Source organism: Pungitius pungitius, chromosome 3, assembly GCF_949316345.1.
Source record: "Pungitius pungitius chromosome 3, fPunPun2.1, whole genome shotgun sequence".
In the NCBI taxonomy this organism is placed as follows: Eukaryota; Metazoa; Chordata; class Actinopteri; order Perciformes; family Gasterosteidae; genus Pungitius; species Pungitius pungitius.
The window spans coordinates 4840996-4865225 of NC_084902.1; the positions used below are offsets into that span (position 1 = coordinate 4840996).

At 42.2% G+C, this 24230-nt stretch overlaps 2 protein-coding genes across 5 annotated transcripts in view; one reads left to right on the forward strand and one right to left on the reverse strand.

The window, feature by feature from the left end:
* Nucleotides 1–503: 503 nt before the first annotated feature.
* Nucleotides 504–9967, forward strand: ccnl1a (cyclin L1a). 4 transcript variants are annotated; one of them, XM_037465065.2, is made up of 10 exons: nucleotides 835–1205; nucleotides 1438–1512; nucleotides 2200–2309; nucleotides 4062–4182; nucleotides 4364–4428; nucleotides 6753–6852; nucleotides 6954–7058; nucleotides 7595–7848; nucleotides 7954–8052; nucleotides 8170–9967. In XM_037465065.2, the coding sequence occupies exons 1-10, from the start codon at nucleotides 966–968 to the stop codon at nucleotides 8633–8635; spliced, it is 1635 nt and encodes a 544-aa protein (XP_037320962.1). In that variant the 5' UTR covers nucleotides 835–965; the 3' UTR covers nucleotides 8636–9967. The 4 variants fall into 4 exon arrangements, 3 of the variants coding, with proteins under 3 accessions (XP_037320975.1, XP_062417087.1, XP_037320962.1); XM_062561103.1 differs by lacking the exons at nucleotides 6954–7058; nucleotides 7595–7848; nucleotides 7954–8052; nucleotides 8170–9967 and adding an exon at nucleotides 4898–4911 and having other exon boundaries at nucleotides 507–1205; XR_005119913.2 differs by lacking the exons at nucleotides 7595–7848; nucleotides 7954–8052; nucleotides 8170–9967 and having other exon boundaries at nucleotides 516–1205; nucleotides 4898–6852; nucleotides 6954–7003.
* A 174-nt stretch (nucleotides 9968–10141) lies between these two features.
* Nucleotides 10142–24230, reverse strand: part of veph1 (ventricular zone expressed PH domain-containing 1) — a 48038-nt gene continuing 33949 nt past the window's right edge. The window contains exons 12-16 of the mRNA XM_062561104.1: nucleotides 24076–24210; nucleotides 19481–19598; nucleotides 14326–14462; nucleotides 12844–12897; nucleotides 10142–11684 (exon numbers count right to left, since the gene is read on the reverse strand). Coding sequence (XP_062417088.1) covers nucleotides 11502–11684; nucleotides 12844–12897; nucleotides 14326–14462; nucleotides 19481–19598; nucleotides 24076–24210 — 627 coding nt within the window. The 3' untranslated portion in view covers nucleotides 10142–11501. The remainder of the gene's footprint in view (nucleotides 11685–12843; nucleotides 12898–14325; nucleotides 14463–19480; nucleotides 19599–24075; nucleotides 24211–24230) is intronic.

The window sequence follows — 24230 nt, forward strand, 5'->3', positions numbered from 1 at the left end:
AAATCAAGTTCAGACATCTGTCTTACTTCCTTTTATCCTACTCCAACCTGGGTTGCTGCTTTAAACAGTTAAACAGAACATGATGGATGATATTAGTGACATCCTTTAAACAGCGTGTATATTACGCATAAAAACAATTCATGTAATAAAAAAAAACGTATTTCTGCCGTGACCCATGTTTCTATTTATTGGCGGATGGATATGTTCCAGAGGTGAGAAGTCCGGACTTTCCCGTAAAGGACGTCACAGACACCGTTGGTCGTGAGTCGCTTCCTTCCGTTGCCTGTTGTCGGAAAACGCTCTTGATAACAACATTATCTAATGAGACGCTTGTATTTTATTATATGAAGTTATATTTTAGGAGCTAAATATACGGCCGTATATGCTTTAACTATTTTTTTTCTAAATTGAGTATTTGTGTAATAACAACGTATACCTGGTCGAGTGAGACATATTCATTTTTAATGTCTATATCTATTTTTTATATTTATAGATACCAAATCAAAGGGTCTGCATTTTTTATCCAAATTGTCACCGTTTCGATCAACAGTTGTTTTGCAAAACAAATCATTTCTAATAATTTGGCATCTAAAATACTTTTTGATACATGGAGCTTGTAAAAGAGAACTTTTGTATCTCGTTGACAATTTATTGCGCGATTAACTTTGTTTGAACTGTAACAGTGAAGATAAATAATTAGTAAATGGGGGACTAATTAAATTACTGTGAGATGTGTAATGCATGTTACATTCAAGTGAAAGTGAAAATGTTGAACAAAGTCGTGTGGTTTGTGTTCAATGGTTTATTATTGAGGGACTACTTTATCGGCGTGGATGTGCACAAACGTTTGCGTCCTAACAAGGCGGTGACGTCACCGCTTTGTCAGTCTCCCTGCACCGCGGTCGTTCCGTCGAGGCTGTACGAGCTTTTCCCGATAACTGATAATCGCTATTTTTCGGGTGAAGATGGCCGCAGGTCCCCTCTCTGAGTCCTCCAATGCATCGACAAACAACGATGGCATTCTCATCGGTGACAAAGTTTACTCTGAAGTGTACCTTACTATCGACAACTCGCTCATACCGGAGGAGAGGCTCTCTCCGACGCCGTCGATGGTGGACGGCCTCGACTTGAACACAGAGACCGACCTTCGCATTCTCGGGTGTGAACTTATTCAGTCGGCGGGCATTCTTCTCCGGTTACCGCAGGTAAATTTCGAATATAATGACTGTTTTTGTAGCATATAACGTTACGTTTTCGATTCACAACGAGTAGAGCTTTCGTTTCTAGCACAGCTAGGCCCGGTGTTAGCTGTTTGCTAATGTTAGCATTTTAACGTTGGCGTGGTGTAGTTAAAATGGCGGCTCTCCATTGTGCAAGGTTAGGCCTGCTTATACAAGACTTTCGAATCTCAATGGTCGGTCTATTTTATCTCGACAGGTGGCTATGGCAACTGGGCAAGTGCTGTTTCATCGCTTTTTCTATTCAAAGTCCTTCGTCAAGCACAGTTTTGAGGTAAGTCATCTTGGACATATGGTCCTTTTGTCAGGGCGCTGGTTGTACTCGTTAGCTTGTGACGTTAGCATAGCTTGCCGTTGCGGTTACGTTCGTGGCAGCCATATTGTCGACGTTCTACCAGCGTTTTTTGAACTGCTTCAAAAGAGACGTTACTCAATATCCGCATGAAAACAAATTAACGAAGTATAAAGATGACACCGTATGAAAACATTATCTATTTTGGATGACGTTAAATGATTTGTAACTCCTGAAAAAATTGCACATGTAAACTTGACGTTACGTAACATTAATCTGAGAGTCAATCTTAAAAGCTTCAAGTGGTCGTTGGTTGACCGGTCAATGTTACATCCTGCGTCTTCTCATTCTATAAATAACTTAAACTAAATTCATTGAATAATACCATCATTATTTCCACAAATACAATTTATTGTCTCTGTGATGTAACGTTACATCATCATGAAGCCAAAACAATAGATACACTATTTAATAATTTCCTTAAAGCTGTTCTTCCGTGATTTAATTCTTCCAAAGATATTGTAATACACACCACAGCATGAACAGGAATGGTAGAATTTGATTAGGTTGTTGAGAGCCATATAATGTTCAGGGTCTTTTATTTCTGGATGCGTGCCATAGGTTATTGAACTCTCTCTTCCAATCGTTTGTCAACTATCTTCTTCCCAGATTGTTGCTATGGCTTGTATCAACTTGGCCTCCAAGATTGAGGAAGCACCTAGACGAATAAGAGATGTCATAAATGTTTTTCACCATCTGAGACAGATCAGAGGCAAAAAGTAAGTATCCATACTGAATCCAGTCTTCTATCTTGTCAAACAATACATGTTGTTATACATGGATCATGCTACACTTGGATGTATCCAATATAATGTATCACCTGTTTTGCTGTGAAATTGCCCTTCTGTATATCCTTGTACTCTAAACTATTTTAAAACTTTTCAGTTTCCGCTTCACTTGTAGTTTCAGAAGTGTAATTGTCAACAAATAACGTCTGAGTTTGACACTACACTGAAATTATTACCTTGACATGCGCCCTAAAAAATGTGCACGCATTGTAAGACGAGGCACAACAGCTTTATTTGCGTGTGCCTTTGTCTACATAGAAATCTGTTCATGTCAATACCCTAGGCCTTGGCATTAACTTGGCTTCTTTTTTCCCTTGCAACCAACTAACAGCGACCAGCTACATTTACCAAAGCCTGGGTGATGTGGAATGGTACGTAAGATGAAGCAGTCGGCATGACAACCAGATGCAAGGGGGTCTCTCCTCCCCCAGGGCCACCCTACCCCTTCCTGTGGGAGACGCCCGTGGTCTGAACCCCTGTGGGGCACTGGGATCAGAGAAGACAGTTGGCCGAAGGTCCTTGGCCCCCGGGGCGGCTTGAGGACTCCTGTGGTTCAATCTTAAGCTTTGGTTATCTGTCCGTCAATCTGCGGCCCGTTGGGTAACGTAGTCCTCTTCACTGATTGCTCTTCACTGTGCATCTTGTTTGTGCTTTAAGAGTAAAACCCCATTCACCAACTTTTCGCCAACCCATGGCTTTTATAGAAATATCACCTTGTTTGCAGAATAATTACAGGATACTTGTAGACCACGCAGGTTATGTTCTTGTTCAGGGTCGGTGCATGCACTGTATCTTTAAAAGGGGGAAAAAAAGAAAAGGTATTTTTCGTAGTGACTTTGATTCAGCTGTAAAGGTAACCATGATGCACTTGTGGCAAGTTTTGTTTTAGATGTGGACTGGGATAGTTGGTCATGTTAAATAATGGATGTCGCACAGATCATTTTACCGTGCATGACAGTATTCACAATTATCTGTTAATTGACATCAAAATACTACATTTTGATTTGAACTTTGATAGTTGGTAAAGATACTGAATTATTCTGAATAATAATGTGGTTTAAGTTCTCTCTGTTCTGACAAATTTATTTTCTATTATATTAAATTTGTGTCATAAATAGCACACAATTATAGATCACAGTTTTAGAAAAGTCAAGTTGTGTTAATGAATTCTGCTTTTGTAAAACTGTATGTCTGCGTTAGTAGTGTTTAAAATAATTTGGTTATCCAGCACATATGTTGTAGGTTGATTTAGTGTTCTGTTTGTTTTCTTCTTTTGGATATGTGGCTATAATATAAGTCACGTGGTTTTTGGTTAGATTTTTTACTTTAGTTTTACTTTAATGTACAGTGCACAAGATTAGATGAGAAAACATTTGTGACTGTTACCTTAGTTTTTGAGTCGGTGATACTGCAATTTGAAAGATCGGAGGTGATATTTCTGTAAAAGCTATAAAAAATGGTGAATGGGGTAGAGGGCCATCTCCAAAATCCCATATGCTTTCACTAGAACCACAGGAGTCCTCAATCCCCAGCAAACTGTCAGGCATGCAAACAGTTACACCTGTTGCTTTGAGTTGGTTGAAAGGGAAAAAAAACTAGTAGTGCAAGACATCAAAAGGGCATTTTCCTTATTTATTTCCAAGGGGGGAAACATTATTTTATTTTGATTCCTTTATGAACTAGGACTCCAAGTTCATTGATACTTGATCAGAACTACATAAATACAAAAAACCAAGTCATCAAAGGAGAACGGCGGATCCTGAAGGAGCTGGGCTTCTGTGTGCATGTCAAGCATCCTCACAAGGTGAGTTTAAGCCACACTCTAACTATTTAAGTTGTACTGCAGTGTAGTTTGTTCTACCATGCAGGCAACCAGACAGGAAGCAGCGTTTAGAAACTAGTCCCAGTTCTTTGTGCAACATGATCAATGAAGACCCCGGGGGTGTTTCTGTGTTTTTAAAAGTACCGTTCTTTTATGATTCCAGATTATCGTCATGTACCTTCAAGTCCTTGAGTGTGAGAAGAACCAGACACTTGTCCAGACGGCCTGGTAAGTTCCCTCCAAGTTCTCCACAGTCCATTCCCACAGCAGCAACCTGTGTCATGTCTGCAAGAAGTGCCACCAGACCTGGGCTAAATATACAGTTGAACGAGTTTCAAATGTTCGAATCGCTTGAAGCACACTTTATTTATCTGCTAGGATCTTGGAACAATCCCATATATGGAAACGGCACCTGTCGGATAAGTGATTTTCAAGTGCCCCATGTGTTCTTAAGCACAAATTTTGAAAATTATTCAACAACCATTTCGCCCAGGTTTGACTGCGACGTTCCCTCACTCCATTTTTAACCCTTCCACCTTTTTTTCTTTTTCTTCTGATGGAGCAATTTTTGTTATTGCAACCCTGTTGCGTATCTCACTCTCTGCCCTTACATGGCTTTGCTGTAAAGTCTGTTTGATTTGCGGTGCTCATGGAACTTGGTTTAACTTTGTCCTTTCTCTCTACTCTTTGATTAAAGGGTAGTCCATGCTGGTAAGTCACATAAAGAACCTCTGAACTCTGCCTCCTCCAACCACATGACCTAAGGAAGCTCCCCCCATTGCCTGGCTGCCCCTCTCCAGACAGCCAATCCCAATGCCAAGATTCACTGAAGGGGGCGGGCGGGCCTTTCCCAACAGCCAACATCATCTTGTTTTCTCTTGGGTGTCCAAAAGGATTTGTATTTTTTTTGGTCTTGCTACAAAGGTTTTAACTGTAATACCCAGTTTTGCTAAGTAGCTACGTATACATTTATATTCTGACTTTTTTTCTAGTTTACTTGCATCTAGAAATGAAGTAAACTCGGGCACAACAGAATATATAAATTTTTTTTACCCTTTAACATTTTTTTGATATTTACAGTATTATACTGTGTCCTGTCCCCAACTTACTTGGTGTTCAGACATGTGTCTGTTTTACAGGCTGATCCGGTTCTCAGGTTTTGCCTCCACGGACCTGTCTCGCCCACGCAGCAGTCAGAATCCAGCGGCTGTGTGTTAACTATAGTGGCGTTAGTGCATGTCGTTTGATGAAGGCAGGCGAGACTGGAAGTAATCCCGGTGTGGCAACGTTGTTCATAAGTACTTGTGGAATCCTTCCAGAAGAGCAGTTCATATTATTTCAAATGGTGTAACCCAACTCCTGGTATTTGGAGATGTTTCACTGCTTTGCGATTAGTAGTACTTTTTTTGCTGGCTGCAGTTCTTTTTGACAATATGAATGGGATCAGTGTCGTATTAGGCAATAGGAGTTTAATCATTTTTCTGTTAACACTCGTTTTTGTTTTTTTTGTCTTTCGGACTTCTATGTTTCCTAAGAACATAGATGCTCACACCACCCTGTACTTCCCTGATTCACATCCTGGCCATTTTGTCTTTATTTTTATTTCCTCCAACTCTTCATGGCTAATCTATTTTATCCATCATCCCTGTTTACATCAGAGGTTCCACTAAACTGAAGTAGTGAGGCAATCTGATTTTTTTTTTTTTTTTTAATGGGGTTGCAGAGAGGAAATCGGTTATCCTACTTTTGTTATTAATTGAAGCCAGAGCAATTTTACTTTTACTTTAAAATTGGCTGCTATTTTACAGTTGAGTCCTAAAGGCAATGTGTATCACAAACCGTCAGAATATTAGACCTGCATCATTTGATCACGTCAACATGCCTCTGACTCCCAAACGCTATTTGTCATGCATGCCACCATACATGCTGCGCCTCCCTCAGATATGATTGAAACTACAAGTGCATTCTCAATGAATATGTTGAATCCGTATGTCTGCATGCTCCCCACCTCACACACGGCATGTGTCCTTATTGCAATTATCATTAGCCTTGATCTAGCTACTCAAAGGTCAGTGTGGTGAAATGGTGTTGGCAGGTCTTCAGTAGATTTCTTTCCCCCCATTTGTGTCTTCATGCTTTACCTGTTGCATACGGTAATCCCATGGATGCCCCAGAGAGAAATGGACAAAGTTAAATTTTACAGATTCCAATGCATATCGCGTGTTGCTTCTGTGTATTTTAATATGTATAACCTTTAATGCTGTTGGTGCCTCTATCGGTTTAATCCTTAAACTGTCTGTTAGAAGTTTGTGGGGATGCTTATTTACCCACAGAAAATATCTGGTAAAAAGAGAGGTTATTAAAGAAAAAAACCGACAATAGACAATTCATAAAGCCCTAATAAAACCGCAGTGGAGTCAGATTGTTGACAGACAGCAACATGCTGCCAAAACTGACGCATTTTTACAATCTGTTGGTATGGGTGAGATGTGGCTTTGTGTAGAGAAGATGCTATGTTTTTGTTTCTATTTGTTGTTTTTTGTCTTTAATAGGAACTACATGAATGATACCCTGCGGACAAATGTGTTTGTGAGATTCCAAGCGGAGACCATAGCGTGTGCCTGCATATTCCTCGCTGCTCGAGCCCTGCAGGTACGAGCTGGTGGTTCTCTAAAGGACCGTTTCACACTGCTGTGTTGTCAAATCATGTTTTTGGCACTAAATCTGGTTTACTCCAATCCTATGTCTCACAGATACCTCTACCATCCAGGCCTAATTGGTACCTGCTGTTTGGAGCCAGTGAGGATGAAGTTAAAGAGGTCTGCATCACCACCCTCAAGCTCTACACCAGGAAGAAGGTACGCTTCTTTTTTTTGGGGGGGAGGGGAGAAGACCGTATTAGTTTGACCTTGGATTATCATGGTAATGACTAACAATCAAATTCAACATTTTACTAAGTTTTGGGGACAACTGTAATTGACTATTCATAATTGGTAGCAGACTAAATGGACATCGTTACTTAGGGATTTACTTGGTTGGTGCATTAAGTTCAGGGATGTTGGTCAATTCCACAAATGATGGTCTTTCCTGCTGTGGTGGAAGTCTGATCATCACAGAAGCCAACTTCACTGCAGGGGCACGGTTGTCTGGCCTTTGCCAGGTATTATAACTGCAGCTAAAGACTAAACTGGTGATTGAAATAAAATTCGGACTTGACGGCATCAGCTATATTTTTGACACCTCCCTCGTGCTTCATACTGTCTATTAAGCTGTAAGCATCGGCATAGATTCCTCATTTTGTGTGACATAAAAAAATAATGTCACACACAATGTGTGTTATGTCACAACAAACCATTTAGGGAAACGCCCGCTGACATCGTGTTTCCTTCCTCAGCCTAACTACGACCAGATGGAGAAGGAGGTGGATCGGAGGAAAATGTTCTTGGCGGAGGCCAAGCTGAAAGCGAAAGGCCTGAATCCCGATGGCACCCCTGCTTTGTCCACACTCGGTGGCTTCTCTCCGGCTTCCAAACCGTGCTCGCCAAGCGTGGCAAAGGCAGAGGAGAAGTCCCCGAACCCCCAGACCCTCAAACCAGTTAAGAAGGAGCTAGAGAGCCGGACTCAGGTCAACAAGAGTCCACACAATGGGTAGGAAACAAACCCACACAATATCTGTAGTTTTGGAGTACGAGCTTATCCAACAGGAATTGTTGTTTTATATGTTCCTAATATTTGTATTTTTTTTTTTTTCAGCTTAAGGAAGGACATGAAGATTGGGAAGAACAGTAGGAGCAGAAGTCGATCTCGGTCTAGAACACGGTCCCGGTCTAGATCCCGCTCGCCTCGCAGACAGTAAGTTTCCTGAGAATATGTCCAGATTTAATTTAATGTCTTGTTTGTCTCTTTACTCTTATTTATGTTTCACTAGTGGAACGTATTCCTCATTTTCTTTTTTTTCTGCTTCCACAGTTACAACAGCAGACGCAGTCTCTCAGGGACGTACAGCTCGCGCTCACGCTCTCGCTCTCACAGTCGTAGTCCGTCACCTCGGCGACATCCGCCCTCCCCCCTCCTCCCCCACCTCAAGTCCAAGTCCAGCCACCACAGCAATAGCGACTCCAAGCCCAGCAGTCGCCACAGCAACAGTGCTGGCGGAACGGCTCACAAGAGGAAGCGCTCGCGTTCTCGCACGCGGTCCCGCACTCCGGTCAAAGTGGACCGGGAACGGGACCGAGAGAGGGAACGGGAGAGAGACAGAGAGCGCAGCTCCTTTGAGCTCACCACGAAGAAACACAAGCACGAGCGAGGAGGCGGTCACCGTGGAGACCGGCGAGAGAGGGAGCGGTCCTACGACAGGGACAGGGAGCGAGAGCGTGGCCACAAGAGCAAACACCACAGCAGTAGTGGCCACTCAGGACACCGCCACCGCCGCTAAGGACCCGTCCCCTCTCTTCCAACCCCCCACTCCCGTCCCCTCTTCCAATCCCCCTCTTCCAATCCCCCTCTTCCTCCCTCAACAGGCTGTCTCGAGGACTGATGGTCACTGAAGTATTTTCAGTATACTCAATATCAGAATAATTTTGACGTGTTCTCTGAGCGCAGTGTGCTAAATCAGTGCAGCTCCGAGTGTTTGCATTCGATGACGTCACGTCTTGCGAGTTCTTCTGAAGGTTGACTGAATGGTTGCACTTAAACAAATATCTGCAGCCTGTCAGAAGACATCGCTGACGTGTCCTCTGCCCATGTGGTTGGGGGAACATGCAAAGTTTGGTTCCATTTTGGGTATACTGGGCCTAATACCAACATAGTTGGGTTACTGGGTTTCTCATATGCATTCTAAAAATGACCATTTAAACTATATGCTTTACAGGAATTTTGATCCTCTTTTTTGCTGGCCTCAAAACGGTAAAAACAAATTTACTTATTTTTATTGAATTTCTTTTTTGTCATCGCTGGTATTTATGGAAACGATGTTGACTAAATCCTGCACATACCTTCTGCATGTACAATGTCTTAGTTATAAAATACTCATTGATTTGACTCATCGACGCAACAGCACACTTGTAGCTGATATTTGGCGGAGGTGGTTGATGTTGTGTTTCCGTGGACTGGCTGTGTGTGTGTGTGTCTGTCTGTGTCTGAGGAACCCGGGCTGCAGCCGTATCCACCAGCAGTAAGTGGACTATTTGTACGTTTACTCACCTTTTTCCACTGGTTGATGGAAGACACCAATGCAGCGCGACATCAGGCCCAGACCGGTTGTCCCGCCCTCTCCTGCTACAAGTTGCTCTTCCTTTTCCCTTGATACCTCCACCCTGCACACACCACAACCATCTCTCTAGCCTACCCTTGCGTTCTTAGTTTTACATGTAAAGTTATGGACTTTGGGAAAAACAAAACTTATTTACAGTGTAAAGATGGCTCGATATCTGCTGACAAAATGTGAACGCTTTGATTTATAAAAGCAAACCGCTCAGTGGAACATTGAATGAACAAATGTCAAGCGATCATTCAGGAAGATCAGTATGTTTGCAAATTAAGGGACAGATGGGGGAGTGGTATATTTTATTTTCCATCATTTTTTTTGACAAATGTATGTTGCTAAAGCAGTTTTGTACAGTTTCAATTATAGATTTTTTTTTTTTTTTTTACAGCAGGAGTTGCAGATTTGATTTGAAGCAGTTTATGGTTGTCAATTTGTTACACTGGTTTTTAGTCTGCACGTGTTCATGTCCAATTTTTATTCAATAATAAATGAGCTATGCCACTGAACTGGTCTTATTGAATAGGATTGTTGTAACAAAGAAACAGCCTGACAGTCTTCGTTGTACAAGGAGGGAAAACATTGATTTCGACGCATTGGTCCTACGTCTCTAATGCCTGTGCTGTGCAGGAATTTAATAACTTCAATGAAAACTAGAATTAAAATGTGACAGTCAATCAAACCCAGGAACTATAAAAGATTTATTGGAAAAAAGAAGTCAGTGTCAGACATGCAAACGGTGCAACAAGCAAATATACAATACTTTATATCCGGTTACTGACTCAAATACAGCATTTATTTGCAGTATTAGATTATAGTAAAAAAAAAAGGAAGGAAGACTGAAAGCAACATTCACTGATAAAGTAGCATTTTTAGACATTGAGGTTTTCCAACAGCATGTGTAAAAAATAAATATTAAACTTATGAAAAATCAAATGTACAATTAAATGGAATTCAACAGTTTAAAGCCCACAAATCTTTACACAATGTTAAATGTTTCTATACATTCATCAAATGTAGCATCTTCACGTATAGTTTGTGACGGTTGGTATTGGAGTATTGTCTCCATCCTCCCAACTCTAAAGATTGATTAAAGTAGTGAAAATAACAGGAGGAAAACTGATGGGAAGATGATACAGTATCCAGTTTATTCACACAGCTGCCTCCCAAAGTATTTCATTCAAAGAAAGCTGAGATTGACCCTTCCCTGAGGGAGGCCTGCTGTGAGATAAAAGACCGGTTTACATGATCCATTGCAGTTGTGAAGAATATCTGCACGATAGAATCTGACAGCCAATTAATTGCTTTCCATGAGACCAATGATTTAGGATCAAGAGACCGGGACGTTCATCTTTAGGTGTGTGTGTGTGGGTGGCTGTACTTAAGCCCTGCAGTGCTTTTAAGGAAAAAGGAAAATATATTTTGTCAAAAAACGTAATGGAATAAAAAGTAAAAAATTAAATATGTCGAATGTTTTGGAAAATATTTTAGATCAAACAATGTCATAGGAAAAAAATATTTAGTTGGAAAATGTCATGCAGAAAAAGGTTTTATGATTAAAAGATAAAAATACAAGGTCAAAAATATAATGGGAAAGAACAGAACTGACTACACAGCTCCTCTTTCTCACAATTCCTGCTTTCAAGGAGACTGTTTAGTTTCATTATTGCTCACAGTCCTGATGAGGTCTGTGCTGGATGTCTTTATTGTTAAATACTATTCTGGCTACTAAATGCATCTCAATCCTTGTGCACCATTAAACTCACAAATCCCAAGTTTCCAGAGATGCTGAATGATTCAGTTTGGTTTTAATTGAATACTTTATTTCTCTAGCAGTGCATGAAAAAATGTTTTCATTATGTTTTGAATTTTGAGTACACCACCCATTACAAATAGAACGTTGTGGTACTGGCAGTGGACGTTTTTGTCTCCAGCAAAAACTAAATCTTACTCCGTGTTTGCATATCTGTAGGGGTATGAATTTGTATGCACGGCTTGTATTACCAACACGTGTGGTGCGTGTCCTCGTCAGCGTACTCTACAGGTAGGTGGTGGCCTCCCTGTTCTCCCTCTCTCTGGCCTGAGCCACGGCCACGTTGATGCACTGCAGCCACTCCTCGGCATGTTTCTCATCCTGGGCCTTCAGCACATACGTCTTACTGTCTGTGAAGATCTCAAAGGCCCGGGGCAGGCCCCGATCACGGCGCTTCTTGGCCACCACCTATGAGGACAAGAGAAGCAAATGAGAAACTTGCACTGAAACATTCGTCTTCTGGAAAGTTTGCTGCTGTCATTTGCCTTTACTTCTATCTTAATATATTAATACATTGCAAGGTGACCAAATTACACACACACACCTACACACTATCTTCCCTCCGTGGCTTAGAGGTAATGCAGAGGTCTGGTGAGGAATACTTCATCTATTGTCTCTCTGCTTCCCTCTAGTGGTGATAGTTGTTTCTACAGCGTGTCTCTCTGCCTCCCTCTGGTGGGGATAGTTGTTTCTACAGCGTGTCTCTCTGCCTCCCTCTGGTGGGGATAGTTGTTTCTACAGCGTGTCTCTCTGCCTCCCTCTGGTGGGGATAGTCGTTTCTACAGTTACTGTCTCTCTGCCTCCCTCTGGTGGGGATAGTTGTCACTACAGTTACTGGCTCTCTGCCTCCCTCTGGTGGGGATAGTTGTCACTACAGTTACTGGCTCTCTGCCTCCCTCTGGTGGGGATAGTTGTCACTACAGTTACTGGCTCTCTGCCTCCCTCTGGTGGGGATAGTCGATACTACAGTTACTGGCTCTCTGCCTCCCTCTGGTGGGGATAGTCGATACTACAGTTACTGGCTCTCTGCCTCCCTCTGGTGGGGATAGTCGATACTACAGTTACTGGCTCTTTGCCTCCCTCTGGTGGGGATAGTCGATACTACAGTTACTGGCTCTTTGCCTCCCTCTGGTGGGGATAGTCGATACTACAGTTACTGGCTCTTTGCCTCCCTCTGGTGGGGATAGTCGATAATACAGTCATCCCGTTTTTGTTGCCTTTCCTTAGTTTTTTGTCTTATGTCCTCGCATCCCCCTTTTCTTTTCAATTCAAACTCACAGTCCATAGATTTTATTGTTTTAAATGCTATGGTTATTATTGTGTCAGAGGGGTTGTTGGTTGTAGATATGATTGATCTTGATTGGTAGGGTCATTCGATACTTTAAAGAATGTTTTTTGTGTTTATCATGTCAATTTGGTATTGGTGGTGATAGTAGGTTTACATCTTTTGTTCAAACCTTCACCTTCAACTCTTAGGGCCCAAAAATAAAAACAAAAAAAAATATGATTGGAAGATTGTAAGGTTTTAGAAGCAGCTTTTTTAGGGGACGCCAGTATAACTCCTCACCTTGACACTCTGCACTTTGCTCAGCTCAATCGGGATGTCATCCAGCTCATCTTTCTGTGGGGTGGACAAAACAGGACGGTAGTTAAAAAAATTTCAAACAACGTTTGTACCAGGTTGTCTGTAAATGTTCTAAATCATCCTGTAAATACATGTTGACTTTAAAAGAGAGGTTTTTATTATAAAAACCTCTCTTTTAAAGTCAACATGCACAGTCAACTCCGCCAAAACCCTCAAAAGTGGCTGAGTATATTTTCTAGCCACATTCAGGAACCCATATTTGAGATTAACAAATGTAAACAAACTACGATGCAAGACCTCAATGAAGCAAGTGGTGGGTCTTTTTCTCTTTTCCCCTTTTTCCTTTTCTCTTTTTCGTTATCCACAAATCAAATCACCGTGTACATAAATAACATGCTGGCTTCAGAGTAGGTGGACACACACTAATCAGTTAGCATTTAATCAACCTGTTGTAATAGTGTGAGGTACAAAACAAAGTCTCGACCCTCACAGTGTCGCTAATTAATTGTAGAGGAAACAACCCATTTTCTTGTTCTCAATCTCATTCCCTTTTTGGGTAAAAGGTCTTTCACAACACAGTTCTGCTGAAATGCCTCCAGAACAAAGATGCACTGAGCTCCAAGAACAAAGACTCAAAACCACAAAGAGGAGGAGAAGTGCAAAACCATCTGGAAAGGAGCACAATGACTCTTGTTCGAGTCATTCAAGAGAATATCCAGAGAACATCTTTGGTGTCATGCTTGCCTCTACCTTTTGGGAGCTGATTGTATAAACGTGTTTAAGTTTAGACCTGGTGGGTATGATAATTATTTCAATTATAATGAATTGTTTCACTCCTGTAGATAACTGCCATGAACCTGGATGCAAGCACCAACACGCAAGTAAAATTCCAAATAAATCAGATTTTCTCACGACTTGAGCTGCGTGAAAATATTTTTCTTCTTGCAGCTGGATAAAATCAAGCTTGACCAAATCTTTTAACAAACTGACCTGAACACATTGCTGGCCGCCTTGCTTTCGCCTGATGTTTTGATTAAACAAACTTTACCTTCTCATAGAAACACTCCAATCAGTGACGTTAGCATTACTTTGACCTTACGGGAAGGGAAGATGCTGCTGTGCGCTCTTCATTCAGAGTGATCCGTTCTTTCCCTCCCACTCCCCGTTTCGTACCTCCTGCTCTTTGCTGGCTACTTGTGTGCAATGAAATAAGATGGTTTCTGCTTTGAGTTACAGAGGCCTGAGCGTGACTCAGGCTGGCGCAGCGTCGCGCTCAGGCCTGAAGACGAGGCGAGCAGTTATCACCGGGGCGATGGTTTGTTACCGTCGGATTCACCCGATGCTCCCGAGGGATAATGAGCTCATGGCGAGATGCGATTTCCACTGTCTCATAGATTTTCATCACGATTCAAATGACACGGAACAAGGACACATTAATGAAGATTTTCTGAACTGATTTCGTACTGATTTGCCTCTGCGGAAGAGGAGCTGGTTTCCTGCCAGCGTGAAGTAACGGGTTTTCCAGCGCTTGATGAACTTCCAGCGGACCTGCTTCTCCTTCAGCTTCCCCTCCATCAGAGGCTGCCCCTCCTGGTTCACCACTGTTCACAGGGGACAAGAAACAAAAGGAAGAAACAGAAATGAATGTTGTTTTTTTCTTCTTCTCCATTTTCTTGACATCATAACTGACCAACAATGGATTGATCTGGAAGGTAAGAAGAAATTAGGGTTTGACACCAGAGACTCAAATGTTGAATGTTTTGCAAACAAACAGTAACCAGCAAGTCTCTATTCCAAGTTATTTTTTGTGGCATTGGGCAGGCCTGGACAAAAGCAGCTCACGGCACTGTTTCATAACCCTGCTACATGAATAGGAATTATTATTATATCTGACTCACAAGGTTCTATTATTCCATTTTTACTTTTGGGACTTTTCCCACAGTCTTCAAGTCTACAGTAATCATTTGCTTTTTTAGCATAAGATCACAGCAAAAAAGGTCTTCTATTTAATACAAAGTGTCTGTTTTCGAGGTTGATCCGGAGGACAGAAGAGCCTCAGCGGATAAACGTGCTTAGAAGACATCAGAAATGAAATCCCCAATAAAAAGATAATGGTATCAAAACATGTAACTGGCTGCATATACGGAACGAATGTCATATTTAAACCAGAAAGACAAACTGCAGGTCAGATCAGCAGTTACTGTGTGTCTCAGAGACGGTGGAGCCCAGACCACAACGGACGATCCGGTTGGTTTAGGTTTGGTGCCAATCAAAGGACTTTGGGTGTCAACCACAAGAAACAGAGCCACCTGTTGTATCCATGACGACGAGGAGTAATAATTGGAATCTGTTCCGTGTGTGTGTGGGGGTGTGATCGCCCCCCTCGAGTACCCAGCAACGCACCCGCCAGGTGTGAAGTAGTTTGGACGGTTTGCAGGTAAAGAAAGATACACACACATGGAGTAGAGAGGGAGACTCCTGCCTTCATAGTTTCATAGTCATCGTAAAGACAACACATCACATTTTACTGTAATAACAGCAGTTAAATTAACGGTTGTGAAAATCCCTGGAAGAGGGGTACGCATTGTGTACTTTATTTTTATAACTGACTTGATTTAGTTGAATGCCAATCATCTGAGCAAAACATTTACATTCCTTCTGAATTCCGTCTGTGAGTCAGCCTGTGTGTATGTGTGTACTTCCTCTCCCCTCAGGCTGTTTAGACAGACTCACAGCTTGTGTACAGTTGCAGGCGTCATCATTATCATGTGCATCATCTTACAAATATTGTGCAGAAATAAACGTTGTGTGGGCGTTGGGCCTTTTGCCATCTCTTTGCCTTGATGCAGAAACCTGGATTGTGATCCCATGATGCTGTGGAATGTGATCCCATGATGCTGTGGAATGTGATCCCATGATGTTGTGGAATGTGATCCTATGATGCTGTGGAATGTGATCCCATGATGCTGTGGATTGTGATCCCTGGATGCTGTGGAATGTGATCCCAGGATGCTGTGGAATGTGATCCCATGATGCTGTGGATTGGGATCCCATGATGCTGTGGAATGTGATCCTATGATGCTGTGGAATGTGATCCCATGATGTTGTGGAATGTGATCCTATGATGCTGTGGAATGTGATCCCATGATGCTGTGGAATGTGATCCCAGGATGCTGTGGAATGTGATCCCATGATGCTGTGGAATGTGATCCCATGATGCTGTGGAATGTGATCCTGTGATGTTGTGGAACGTGATCCTATGATGTCCCAGGCAAGAACTGTAATCCACAACACCTCGTCTGAAACACGCACACACTATTCTTCTTCTGCTGCATTTGGGCTCCTTCTGTCCACAAGATGATGTGCAGCAACCTCTTTTTTTAAATTTTGAATAAGGCTTCTTCACCGTTGTTCCATTTAGAGCTTTGTGGGAGATGTGATTTCCAAACTGCAAAACAGAGTCAATCCAAATCATTAGCAGAAACAGCTGTGCCCCTGAACAAGCTTAACCAGGCCCTCATGGGCAAACCAATTTGTATGGCTTTTATAATGTATGAGTGCATTTGAGGGTAAATGCGTGTTGTTGTTTGTTGGTTTTTCTGCCTAAAGTACAACAGCAAAAGTACAAAAGTACTTGTTGTTCCAAACCTAGCTTTGCAAAAACATGTCTGATGATTCTATTTGTATTGTTTTAACTGTAAAGAGCACATGCTGTGTGTACAGTACAGCACACACGCTAGAGTATCAACTCACACCATACAGGACCAATTCCAAACATTCTAATCAGGCATTTGCATTCAGAATAAGAGGAACCATATTGAAAGAAAACGGGTGTCCCTGTTAGTGGAATGAGGGAAGAAGAGACAGTTCATTGGCCAATACCCACTTTTCTTTAACAACGAGGGGTTAGCTGACATGTTATCGTGGGGCCAAAGCCCCGCCAGAGGATATTAAAAGAATATCTAACAGCCCCCTTGAGAAATGTGAGCACTGCCCAACTCTCAGAACTCCGTCTCCAATGACTCTCACTCACACCCCGGCTCTGGCAGGCTGGGATCAACGGAATCTCCTGAATTTGCAACGCGGCTCCCGGAGGTGGGAATTTCTGTCCATGATGGTGAAATGATGGAAAGTATTCCTTGTGGTTTTCAATCTTGTTTTGCGCATGCAGGCGATCAATCTTCCAGACATGAAAGTGTGTTAGAAAATGTGCTAAAGGCAATTATTCTCTCTTGTTTCTACCAGTTATCTCTGTGGTAAGTTTTGGTGATAACACACACACACACACACACACACACACACACACACACACACACACACCTGCGCTCATTACCACTCACTTCAAAGCCATTCCCGTAGTTAACCTCTACACTTTATCTTAAAGCAGCAACAACTGGCCTTCACAAGGGAAAACTTCCTCCTCTACCAGTAAAAACCCGAGTGGTGCTCTCTGCTTGTGTGTGACCTCATCGTGATCACAGTGGGCCGCTCGGACAAAGGCAGCCAGCATGTTCAAAATAAACGTTTGCTGCTGGTAACAGCGTGCGTACGCGGTGAATATGTGTCAAGAGTTATGCGCTCTATTTATGATGAAACTGCAAAAATGGGCCACCTAAAAGTGGTAAAGATCCAATTCCAAATTCACGGGATCTGAAGTGACGTTGTCACGTTTGCTTCAGTGAGATGGTGTAGTGCTGGATGCAGCTGGACGGCTTTCAGTTGGACCAGTAGGTCTCAAGTGGAACTTTACGTTTTCTGGCTACGACTCGTCAATTTGTAATTTTAAATTGAGGTTCATGAGCATGAGCTATTTAAATGTGTGTTTTTGTCCAATATATGATTGAATGAAACAGACATTGTGGCATTATCGCTAATTAGCCATTATCCATTAGCATTAGCCATTTATTTTGTTTTAAAATAAAAAACATCTTTGTTTTGTAGCCGACTGTGGACAAGCGACTAATGACCAGCTGAAGATAATGTTTGTTCAGGCCATCGGTTCATGTGACTGACACACAAATCTGAGGCCTCAGGTGCTGCAGGTCCCACAGGAGTCACTTATTGAATGTGGAGGGCGAGATTCATGGCCTCCACTAGTACTGCACAAGTCAGGACTGCAATTCATCTCACTGACTGCCAAGTAGCATCCAGTGCTTCCAAGTCCTTATTTCTTTAACTCATATCACACGTACTCATGTGTGCATGCTATACGCTGGCTGCTTGTTGCACGGCTTTCTTGGAATGTGTTCATTTCCTGTTTAAACAGAATTATCATTGCTGAGGGGAACCGCTGGTGTGTTAACCAGAACCTCTGACGCTAATAAAATACGTGCTGTTTTTGAGTGATTGGATCTCTGCAGGGTTAGTCCGGAGCCGGATCTCATTACAGATACAACATAGACTCTGCTCCCTTTGGGCGATATTCACTAAATCACATCTTGTTTCTGAGCCCCAGTCCTGTGACGGGTTGATTGACAGCCGCTCGCGGGCCTCACACTGTGGCCTGCACGCAGCATCGGCCACAAATTGCACCCTATAAAACTAATAACTGCTTCTATGAAAGACTGAGAGAGATACAAGAGGAATATAAAGGCTGTTTACAAATCTGTCACATGTCCTTTGAAGGCCAATAAGTTACACATCAACACTTTCTTTGTGCTTTCTTTTAGAAATGCCTAAAAGTTTGAATAACATGATATTATCTCTTATTAGTCCTGCAGCGGAGTGTGCAGCAGTAGCAAAGTGAAAAGTGATATACACAATATAGCAGATAAGTAGATGGGCTGAATGGCTGAATTGACATAATTGCGAAAAGTACAAAATTGCACGTACCGAAAACCAACCAAAGGAAGGAAGTCTGAACAGTGAGGAGCCAGTATTTCGTGAGCCAGTTGTAGAAAAGAGTGGTTTTTGGTTTGTGCTCAATACTCAAGACAGAAAACACAAACACAGTCATCTAAAATGTGGTTTCAGGATTTGGTCGCTATTCCAAAATCTGACTTCATCAGGACAAAGTTCTCGCCGAAGGGGGTCGCTGCTCCAAAGTAAACTAATCAGCAGTAAATCAGGGTGACTGATTACTGTGCTTTTTCAAGTCAGATGGGCAGCTATTAAACAAGAGCTGCTCTTTGCTCCATTTCTCTCCGCTTTTCTGGGAAAAGGTTGATGCCCCTGATGGCGTTTTGGGTGGAAAACGTCCCATTGAGGTCAGCGCTGCGATGGATTCAGAATCAGCCCCCAACCATGTGTCCAGGAAAGCTTGTGCCATGATTTAAATGAACCAGCCGCTAAGGTGGTTTATTGCTGTGTTTAAAGAAGAAAACAAGGCTCAGGAGCCATTATGGGGAAACCAGAGGGGAATTTAAAATGAGTAATTCTATGGTAATATATGAGAGAATAACCATTTGGATTGGTTTTATTTGAGCTTATTTCATCCATCAGCGTTTTCACCATCATTCATTTACAACATATTGATTGGCCATTTAAATGAAATTTATACGCAATCAAAAAATAATCTTCAGTAAGAGTAATGGCTTGTATACGAGAACACAACCTTCATGTGTACTCTGATCATGTTATGACTTAGCCTGTGTGTGTGTGTGTGTGTGTGTGTGCATACCTGTGGCCTTCTCGGGATTGTTGCACATGAAGCAAAGCCAACCCTCCTCTTCCTCACTGTAGCCAAACAGGTCAAAAAAACGCACCTCCTTCAGCTGAATCTGGAGACTGTTTAGGTCCTGATGACAGATGGAAAGAAAACAGAATAAAGATTAAATATCCTGTAACTATAGTCTAATTACCTATTTGTGTTATCGTTATTAATATTAAAATAGACCTTTTTCAAAGAAGACAGTTTGACATTTAACGTTTGCTCATTGTGACAGCTTACTGAAACAAATACAGATAGTGCTGCGTCAGATTTATCCAATCATATACTATACATATTACTTGTGCACAGTGCCCATATAGCTTACAGTATGTAAGTGATTTATTAGGACCTCTGAAAAGCTCTGTTTCGTTAAATAAAAAAACACCAGCATCATTAATTTTGTTAGAGCGGCAAACCACCGGCACAATATACACAGATGGTAAGTGGTCCATAACTCTGAGAGGTACTTAAAACCGTGACATTCCAGTCATGGTCTGCGCAACTGGGCATCGCTGAACGCGTGTGTGTGTGTGTGTGTGTGTGTGTGTGTGTGTGTGTGTGTGTTTCAGAATAAAAAGTAATGGAAACCAATGAAACTCTCTGAAGACGCCCTGCACATGGTAAGAGTTAAACTTGACTCTGACTACACAGAAACACACTTCAGTGACAGTGGAGCCCACGAGATGATACGCATATATCTTAAAACAGGAAGGTCCAAGGAGAAGATGGATGACAGAGAATCCGTCATCGTCCTGTAGGTTCATGGTGTCCATTCAGCAAACTCTTTGTGTTGTGCGTGCTGTTTTTTTTACGCAAACACACACACGACATTTGGAGACGCGCCACGTGTTGGGGACTTGCGTTGTGTCGTAATTGAGGGGAAAAAGAGCTTCGCCTGCAGATACAAATAAAGCAGGACCATGTGGGGCTGAGAGGAAGATCGGTGGGTTTACGCGCACTTTGTTATTTTCAGGACCGGATGGTTGTAAATGTGAAGAATCCTCGTTACGATTACTGTAAACTCACAGAGTGCCAGGCTGGAAGGTGAAAGTAGAAGACTCGTTATGTAGTTGAGTACAGTGAACTGATTTTTAGGTACCTTAATGCCACAAGGTGCATTCATACCAATTCATACCAATGGTAGTGTAGTTTAAGGTCTACCACTGTCACACATTGAGATTAGTTTATTCAACAACATAGAAATAAACCGTATTATTCATTTGGAGTCTTGTTGTTGATGAATTGTAGTCCAACGTCAGCTCTTTAACTCGGGATACTTCCTCTAATCCACGAGGCTCATTCAAGGAAATAATGCCACACAGATGAGAGCACCGCCTGTGGCTGACAAACTACTGCACAGTAATCTTCGTTTCAACATCTTTTGTTTCCCAGAAGAGACAAAAAAAAAACAGAGCCTTTAAACGTGTCTTTAACATTGTCTGCTGATTACAAAGCAAAGACAATATGAGTCATTTCTTTTCTCTAAAAAAAACCACAAAGGAAAGACAGAAGGGAGAAAACTATGAGATAAACACAACGAGTCCGAAGTTGAGCAACAACGAGCGAGAAACAACCAATCAGGGAACACGTGGCCCGGATCTCCTGCGCGCCACCCGTCTCCCTTTTAACGTGATCACAACTCATTAGAACCACGGGTAGCGCTCGAGTACAGTGTCGGAGACGCGAGGAGAGGGGAAGGTTTTTGGCGGGTTTGTTGAACAAAGTGGCGTGAAGGACAGCCGGAGGTGGAGGCAGGGGGGAGTAGAAAAGGGGGAGTACGAGTGAGCAGAGATGCGAGTGGATGAAGACGTGGGAGTGTAGGAAAGGGGAGTGGATGAAGGTAACATGTAACATTGTCTCGGCTGGGAAAGAATGCACAATGTTCTGGTTTTTTTAGGCCGTTTAGACTGTTGACCACATGTAAACCACATCGTGTGGTTCTTATTGGGGCAACTCGTCTTGGTCTTTCCTTTCACCGAAAATCTTTATCTACTCTCAGTCTTTAGCTTTGCTGCCTCGGTCGGTATTCTCCTCCACACTCTTTATCTCCAACCCAAGTAGAATAAACAGCCGCAGTGAAGGTGTGGAGTATCTCCCTCTCTCAGGCTTCCACTTTGCTGACGTCGTGTCTCGTTCCAGGTCTTCTCTCTTTTTCCTCTTTTCTCTGGCCACATCCTCTGGACATTTTACCTCTTCACCATCTCTCCCTGTCTTTTTCAGTCTTTATGTTGACATTGTCCTCTTCAACAGTGATTAAACACTCCTCGCATCACATTTCTTTTCTTACTTTTTTAGAATCGCCCCGTAACTTTGTTTTTTTAAACAATCTTAGCTTCATGGTCCCTTATCTACAGTCGCCCTTTTATTCTTCTACCCTCTTTAAGAGACAACAGATGGTGGAGGAATGGATGTATTCTCCTTCAACCTTACCCATTACTTCCCATAATGTCCCATTATCTTTTCCTATAATCTTAACCTTGCTCTCTCGGATCTATGTCTCTTATGATTAACACAATGGTGCAGCGTTGTCATTTTGTGGGGTTCATTCAAGTTTAATCTTAGTTTAATCTTTATCTCTTGGCCCCCGAACCGGCTTCTCCCTTTTACTGTTCCCATTCTATAGGCCAATTACCCTTTTATTGTTAATGCTCTTTCTCAATCTTCTCCTCCTAAGTATCTCATTTCCATACTTTTCTGCTTAACCTTCAACTCTTTCCTCCCTCCATCCCTCTCATCTTTGCTCACACCAGCTTTTCATTATCTCTGGCATTAAAACTACCAACATAAGTTGCCACAGGTTGTACATAACTTCTCTGGCGCCTCATGAGGCCCTATAGTATCCTTTCAAATCTCTATGTCAGCACGCACACAATCATAACCTTTTCTTTCTGATATATGTCTTCCCTTCCTCTCAAATCTCTTCTCTCCTTGTCTTGCACTGCATGTGTTCCTTAACGGCTGACAGTGTGACAGCAGCGAAGCTGTACGACTAATAGAGTGGTAAAGATAACAAAGCAGGAAATGCAGAGCATATGGATGAAGGGAACCTATTCCTGCTTTGCTGTTAAATATTCTCTTTCTGCTGTGTTTTTATGGCACTGCCAATAGTGAAAACACACTTTAAAGCAAAAGAAAAGCTCAAGACAAAGTCAAGCTAGCAGTTTCCGCTATTTCCAGTGTTTTGATACTTTTCCATAGAGAAAGTGGTATTGATCTTCTCGTTTAACTCAAACGATAGAAAGTAGATCTTAAAGTGTCTGAATATTCCTTTAAGGTACGAGTGACCCAGTTGGGACCAGTCAAGAAACGTACAAAGCATATTTGACTGGTGGCTAAGCACGTAAATCAGAGGTTTTACTGGAGAGTGATGCAGTGAAAACCATAAAAAGCAGAACTTTACAACCACGTTTGAACCGCTGGCCGTCGCACAGCGTGAGTCGTCCTGCCCTGCAGTGAGGGAATGTACCTCAGTGCATTTGTTAAAGTACATTTGTGATACTTATATTGAACATGCGTCTTTTCTTTTTCATGGGATTCCTCACTTCGGTTCACAGTCCAGAGGGAAATATTGTTCTTTTTTGTTCTTGAGAACTGTTGGTACAACCGAAGATGTATTCAAAATAAATGTAATCATTGTTACAGTCATTTTTCATGTAAAAAACAAATTATTTTGACTGTTGGTTGAACAAAGCAAGCATGATGGTGTCGCTTTGGGATCTCCTTATTTGGGAGACATTATTTCTCAAAATGTAATGATTTTTTCAACTATTCGTTTGATCCATATATATCTGCAGTCCAATACAAACTAGCTAACCACCACAGTAACATCCTGCTTAGCCAGCTCTATATTAATGACAATCGCTCTACTCCTACATTTCCCTGATTGTACTTCACATTTGTGATACTCTTACATGTAACAGAGTATTACTAAAGTGTTGCATTTGCACTTTTACTTAAGTAACATATCCGAAAACTAACTCCACTGCTGTTGCCCTGTGTGTGCGTGAATAACATGAATACGTTCATGCTCCATGTGGTAACCAACGCTGGTCAACCTGACAGAAGCCACAATACAAAGTTTAGAGACAGACAAACCACATTTTCTTTGTGGGTCCAATTATTATTACAGCAACCATTTAGCTAGTGACATTACGAAAGAGCAGCACTTACACAAACACACACACACACACACACACACACACACACACACACATGCATGATGAAGGTGTCGGGGAGGAGTAGAGGTTTTGTATACAGAACTGTCCATTTAGGAGATTCAATGTTTAAAACAAGTGAGTGTTGGACACTTTCCTCATTTGGAGTTTAATGTTTTTGTTTCACTACCAATGACTTCATTCCCTCTGCTCAATGCAGATAGGGGGTAGCAACACACACACACACACACACACACACACACACACACACACACACACACACACACACACACACACACACACACACACACACACACACACACACACACACACACACACACACACACACACACACACACACACACACACACACACACACACCCCCACGCCCACACGCCCACACGCACACACCTTCCTGTGCGGGGTGGTGTTCTGTGTCATAGCCACTGGGAAGCTGTGAGCTCCTTTGAGCTGAGTCTTCTCCCAGAGCGTGGCCAGCCTCTGGACACACTCATCCTTTGAGCACAAAGCGACGCTGGATTTACTCTGGTCGAGAGGGGAAAGAA